Consider the following 6,267-nt stretch of genomic DNA (forward strand, 5'->3'; position numbering starts at 1 on the left):
TCACATCGATTGAAGAGGGAATGAAGCATTTTTTACAAGGGTGTGGAAATCTCTCCCTAGCATACGTGTTTTAGAAGAGGAGAAGCGGAAAGCCCAAATAGGACGTTGACATTTTATTTGAATCTGTATCCTCATCTCATTCCTCATTTGAACAAAGTACCAATTTGTAATTGGATTTTAATTGTGGTGCGGTTTCTGTCTCTAGCACGACCACATGATGAAATGGAGAAGGAAATGGGACAAATGACCGAGATTACTGTAATGATTCCTGTTTAGATAATAGGTACAGGTATTCCTGTGATCGGTGTAGTTTCATATTCTAAATTAGGTTCATCTTTATAATAATTGAATGAATGGTAGACATGAAATTGTAAGAAGGTAGCAAAAAAAGAGGAGGTCCAGTCGAACTCTTACTGATTAGGATAATTTGTTCATACAAATTACAAAAACTTAAAAAAAAATTAGAGTATGAACTTAAAAATTAATTAAAACTTAAATCAGTGTTTGGACATGAATGGTGATACGTTTTAGTAGTGAAAGGTATTCGCTTGGGTGAAAAAGTGAGATGTTGCAGAATATTTCAATATCTCGTATCCATTTGACCAGTTTTATTCGTGGAAAATAATGAGGATCTTCATCCTAACGGCCAACTTTATTTAAATCAGATAAAATGGTAAATGGATAAATAACCATTTTCGATCAAAATTGTTAAGAGAAATATAGAGTGTTCATTCAATATGTTGATCAGATTCATAAACGAAAACAAAAAAATAAACAGCTCAAACCTTGACGTGGTATTCATCTATCAGATAACCAAAAATTTGAATTCAAAAAGAAAAGAGAAAAGGAAACTAGTCCCACGTTACAACAGAACATGTTTGTTTGAAATATAATCGTTACAACCGCCTTTTATTAAGGTGATCGGCGGGGTGAATTGCGTCGGTTTATCGCCTCAGGGTGTGCAGAATGTACTCAGCATAAAGATCCCTGCAAATTTAGTCAAAATTTAAAATCTTGTAAGAACAAATATTGAAACTAAACCAGAATGTAAAATTCATTGGATCTGATTGAAAGACTTACATTGAGTACTGGATAGCTTCAAGAGCAACGCCTGAATGTAAGAAGTCATTAACTGCTACCTCCTTGTTTTCATTCTTTTTATCTGTGATTCACTTATGTTAAGAAATTTGCAGACATGTATGTCGGGCCCAAGAACAATAATCTGGATTTCGTAATTAGATTTGAAAGGATACAGTCTTCGAAGAAGCGACGAATCTCAGAGAGACGGTGAGGGGGAAGCTCTTTGATGTCGTTGTAATGCTTGTATTCTGGATCATCAGCACAGACTGCAATGATCTTATCATCCTTCTCTCCCTGGATCAAAAGCAACAATTTTGTTAAATTATTCGAATGAGAGAACAAAGTAGGCTTTGTTTGTTTCCATTGCTTCAAAAGTACCTGGTCAATCATGGGCATTAGTCCAATGGCCTTGGCTCGGAGAAAACAGCCAGGAAGAACTGGTTCCTAAACAAACAAATCAATGGACTTTTTGTAAATTGCCACAGTGAATGAAGCTAAAACTTGCTGCAGGTAAGAAAAAACAGCAACACAAAGGCAGAGTCCAAAATTTCTTGGATGTCTTTTCGGCTAATCCAAAGGTTGGAACCAAATTGTGATGTCTTGCATTCTAGGATTTTCAGAAATATTCAGTTTGCCTCTTACTAGAGAGATTGTAGTGCAATACCAAAATTTATTTGATTACGTTATAAGATCAGTTTGAGAAGAATATCAACTGAATGAGCAATGTTCAGAGTATAACCTGCATAAGTACTAGAACATCCATAGGATCATTGTCTTCGCACAGTGTACGGGGGATGAAGCCATAATTATGTGGATAGACCACTGATGAATACAGAATTCGATCAACCTGCTCATTATGAACTGAGTCAGAACCTTCAAATAGGAGAATTTAAATCAAAACAAATTCCTCACTTTTTTGAGATCTGAAACGCTTCATGTTTTTTTCTTTTTTGTTTTTAATATCTAAGTGACTTGTCCAAAATCATCATGGACACACCACAATTAAATTCACAAGACAAGATGTTCCAACTCTTATCAGGGATGGTATCTGATATCACGTCCATACCTTGATCAGCCCAGTCTTCTTATCAAGTTCATATTTGACTTTGCTTCCCTTTGTAATCTCAACAACCTGTGTAGTTCCATCAATCAAGACATTGAAAACATTTGAAATTTTTCTGAAGCAAAAAGAAAAGAAAAAAAAAAAGAAACAGAAACTGGGTTTGATGGCAAAAAAAATCCCAAGGATGGAATGGAAAAATGTTATTTCCAAAGCATCATAAATGGAAAGGTAACTCCAGCTAAAGTAAATGGAAAAGGACAAAAACTCTTGTCTAGAATGATAAGACATTGCAACCTACTCTCTTTGCATTCCATGCTTCAATGCTAAAACGATACAAATCATAAGGGCCACAAACTAGGGGTTGTTTTCTAACGGATCAGCTTTAAAGTTGAACAGCATTCACAGATCCATGAGTTTGGAAGAAATTGCAACCACAGTTCATCCACAAAATCAAACCAAGAAAATGGTTTGTACACAACTATACTTCTGTTACTTCTAATGCATAACCTCAACGTATAAATCTCCATAAACTTTGAACATAAAATGAGGAAAGAAAAAAAACATACACAGTTGAAGATCTTAGGAGCATCAGGTCCTGCAGTAAAAAAAGGAATAACGAAATTAAATCAGAACAATGATGACCGTAATCAGAGTAAGGTCACAACAGATATGCAAGTACCAATCTCAAGATCATGCCAAGGATGAGCAGCAACCGATCTTCGAGAGAGCGAAGAAAGAATCCGTTCATTCAGCTTCGGAACTCGATTCTTCTCACCGACGGCATTCTCATTAGAAGTCATATCTAACCAAAACACATAAAATGAAACAAAATCAGTACGCACAATCATATACCAATATCAATAGGCGATTGATTTCTCTGGCGATTGTAGAGCAGAGAATCGTGGAGTTGAAGGTCGAGAAAACGAAACAATGAACAATAACACAAGCAATCGAAGGCGCAAACAACAAGGAAGGGAATGAAAAAGGGAGGTACCTGAAAGATCGAAGGGGAAAAAAGGGAGATTGGAAAGGAGATGAAAGAGTGCGAAAGAGTTGGAATGAAAATGGAGAAGGAAGATTGAATATATAGAGAAGAGGACGAAGAGGAAGTCAATTCGTGGGGGAGAGAAGGAAGCTGCCTCTTACATCTGTTCCCTTATTAGACGCTTCAAATTTGATAGGTTTTTCACACGTGGGAAGAGATTGTCTTGCATCTCTTGTTTTTTTTTCCTTTCTTCCCGGGTTGGATTCTATTCTAAAGATAGAATGACTAAGAAAAGTTTAAAAGAATGGAAAGTTATTACTTATACCAACTAAATACACCTCTTTTTTTCAGTGGCTCAATCGTAATTTGATGTTGAGATGACAAAAGAAGAACTCGTATTGGTCTATTGGGATAATCTTCACTCTTAAGAAGTGAGAAATGTTGAAAGGACTCGTGTTGATTTATGGAAATAGTCTCAACGGTTAATATGTGAGGAATGTAGATAGTGTGACATGCAAAATTGTCCCTATAGTGTCACAACATTGTGGATATTTATTTAGTGTCACAAGAAGAGTGTGCACATATCTCATCAGAGTCTTGTGAAGGTTTATAATATCATGCTTCAACCGTCATTTGTAACAGTGTTATGATGTTATCCTTTAGACCAATTTAAGTCTGCAAAAATAAATTATCTCCAAAATCTTAACGGTTCATTACTAATTATAAGTAGATCATCACTAGGAGGAAGATGCTGATGTTATGTATAAAATTAAATTGCTTCATTCAATTTCAATTGAGTTCCCTTAAGAATAACATCAAATATTGTTATTCATTCGGGCTGAAAATAAGTATTTTTAGTACCATAGTCAGTATTTAAATTTAAAGGTGTATATAAGAAAGTGAGAGAAAATAGAGAAAAAATGAAAAATAAAATGATTATAAAGGAAATGACAGCTGGAATTTGAAAACAGCTTAAAAATGCCAATAATATACCAAAATAATATTACATTCCCTTCCTAGTGGATCAGACGTGTCCTTCTTATCTGGAAATTAATCGTATAAGTCCCTTTTTTTTGTATTTTCCAGCTCAACCATATCTTTATATCAAATATACTTTCTTTTTTTTAATTTCTGGATAACTAAAAACTAAATTTAATTATATAATGTAATGACTATTTTTTAAAAAATTAGTTATAGATATAAAATATTATAAAAATATTTAATTTAAAACATATACATTTAATTATATTTTTGTTTTATTTTCTCAATTTTTCTATCCTAAAATGAAAATGATAAATCAATCTAATTTCTATAATGCACCCGACCCAAAACCCAATCTTAACTTTTTCATGGCTTTTATATGAAATAGGACGACAATATTGAATACTTCTGTCTTTACCTAAAAACAAATATCAATTTATTAATATGATGCAACTTAAAATGATCTTTAAACGCTAACGTACGTGATGCCATTACATAATTTAAACATTTGAAGCAACACAAAACACACTAGTGTCCAAAATGGTAGAGATATTATGGAACAAATTGAAATTTCATGAGTAAAAACAATTAATATCAACCTTAAGACACTGCGTAAAACCCCACACTACCCTTATGTCATTGTGCAAAGCCGTTGCAAATATTGTCAATGTGAGCCCATTATAGTGTCTTTGTTGTTGTAGTGTCGTTATAACAAGCATATCGCTCAGCCCCGCAGATCCTAGAATCAATTGATCACCGTATGGGTTGTTAGCGTCGTGCTCGAGAACCGCCGCTCACCCGTCGACGTCCTCCTTTTCTCTGCATTTTCTTTTTTCTTCCTTCTTTCTCCTTGATTTTGTCTCCCTTTTCATGGGCACTGCAACTACCCATCGACTGCTACGAGCATCAGTAGCTGCTCACTATCATCACCACTGTGCTCGTTGCTACAGCCGGCGCGGGGACTGCCATTGGGAAGAGTGAACGGTTAGTTTGAAGCTTGATATTTTAGCTTAATCTCGATTATGGATTCGACGTACCACTAATGATTATTTGTAACTATTAATATAGTAACTAAGGTACCAAAGTGGAAAGTTGAAGCAGCAACCTCGACCTAAGTTGGGAAAGTAGAAATTAAAACCACATATTCCATAAGATAACGGTGAGTGATGAAGCCCAATAAATTTTGGAATTGTTATGTTTTGTGCAGTTTAGATTGATTTGTAGATCTAAGGGTAGGTTTGGTGTGGGTCAGAGTTGGACCAATATTTCTAAAAGCGATTAAGGGAAGGATTCGAGGTAAGAAATTTTTCTATTGAAACTATACTGTTTTGTTTTCTAAAATACAGTTGGATGTGTATGTCATCGTATGAGTCGTTATAGGGATGTTTTTGTGTGTTGTTATGCATATTGATAATGAAAATAATTGTTTTTGGGATCACATATGTGCATGGCATTTAATGAAATAAATGTAATAACACGATTGCTTTTTAGCTCATTTAAGTTATTTGGAGTTAAGCTTAGACTATTTTATAAAATTAGATTAGTCAATTTCTACCGCAGAATTCTAAATTATGATCGTGAGACTTTTTAGGTATAACTAGATTTCAAGAAGCAACTTTAAGTTGGTATCAAAGGAGCATTGTGACTTCGGCTTAAGTCAAACAAGTATTGGCTTTACTATTGCCTTGATTAGATGACTTGTTTGTTGTATGAACAACACATCCCCTGTGACCTCTACAAATGTTGTGTTTTATGATTGTATGACGTGTATTATGTTATGTTATGTTGTCTTAAGGGGGAACTCAAGCCTTATTCACATTTTTTACCTTGCTTTGCAGCTTTGTTAGGCCTAAGGCAAAGTTTGTCTTCGTCGACCGAATATCACTTGTGTGGAATCCAAGCTTGTTGGGCCACACACGCCGCCTATGTATGCATGTTAAATCGTTTGCAACACAATCGACTTGCCTCTACACTATGCCAAGTCATTCAGCTTCACCTTGCCTCTACTTGGGGCCAAGGTCACTCAATGCAACATCGCATCTCATCATCATCTCGGTTCCCAACAACAAGACTCATGCATCGTGTTGTCATCCCATGTCTTGGGACAGCTCAACCATCTTGGTTTGCTCGAACACGGGTTGGAAACTGACCCATGTGT

At 35.2% G+C, this 6,267-nt stretch overlaps 1 protein-coding gene and 1 long non-coding RNA gene across 2 annotated transcripts; one reads left to right on the forward strand and one right to left on the reverse strand.

Annotated features, from left to right (window-relative positions):
- The first annotated feature begins 468 nt into the window (after positions 1–468).
- LOC111436292 lies at positions 469–982 on the forward strand. Its single transcript, XR_002709211.1, has 2 exons — positions 469–533; positions 779–982. It is a non-coding gene; the product is annotated as an uncharacterized LOC111436292 (long non-coding RNA).
- On the reverse strand, positions 726–3,297 carry LOC111436291 (soluble inorganic pyrophosphatase 1-like). The gene is made up of 9 exons (XM_023074021.1): positions 3,138–3,297; positions 2,823–2,945; positions 2,710–2,738; positions 2,147–2,212; positions 1,820–1,927; positions 1,459–1,524; positions 1,254–1,374; positions 1,081–1,162; positions 726–987 (listed from the first exon to the last, which is right to left on the reverse strand). The coding sequence occupies exons 2-9, from the start codon at positions 2,941–2,943 to the stop codon at positions 945–947; spliced, it is 636 nt and encodes a 211-aa protein (XP_022929789.1). The 5' UTR covers positions 2,944–2,945; positions 3,138–3,297; the 3' UTR covers positions 726–944.
- Positions 3,298–6,267: the final 2,970 nt, after the last annotated feature.

This window comes from Cucurbita moschata, unplaced genomic scaffold (assembly GCF_002738365.1).
Source record: "Cucurbita moschata cultivar Rifu unplaced genomic scaffold, Cmos_1.0 Cmo_Scf00053, whole genome shotgun sequence".
In the NCBI taxonomy this organism is placed as follows: domain Eukaryota; kingdom Viridiplantae; phylum Streptophyta; class Magnoliopsida; order Cucurbitales; family Cucurbitaceae; genus Cucurbita; species Cucurbita moschata.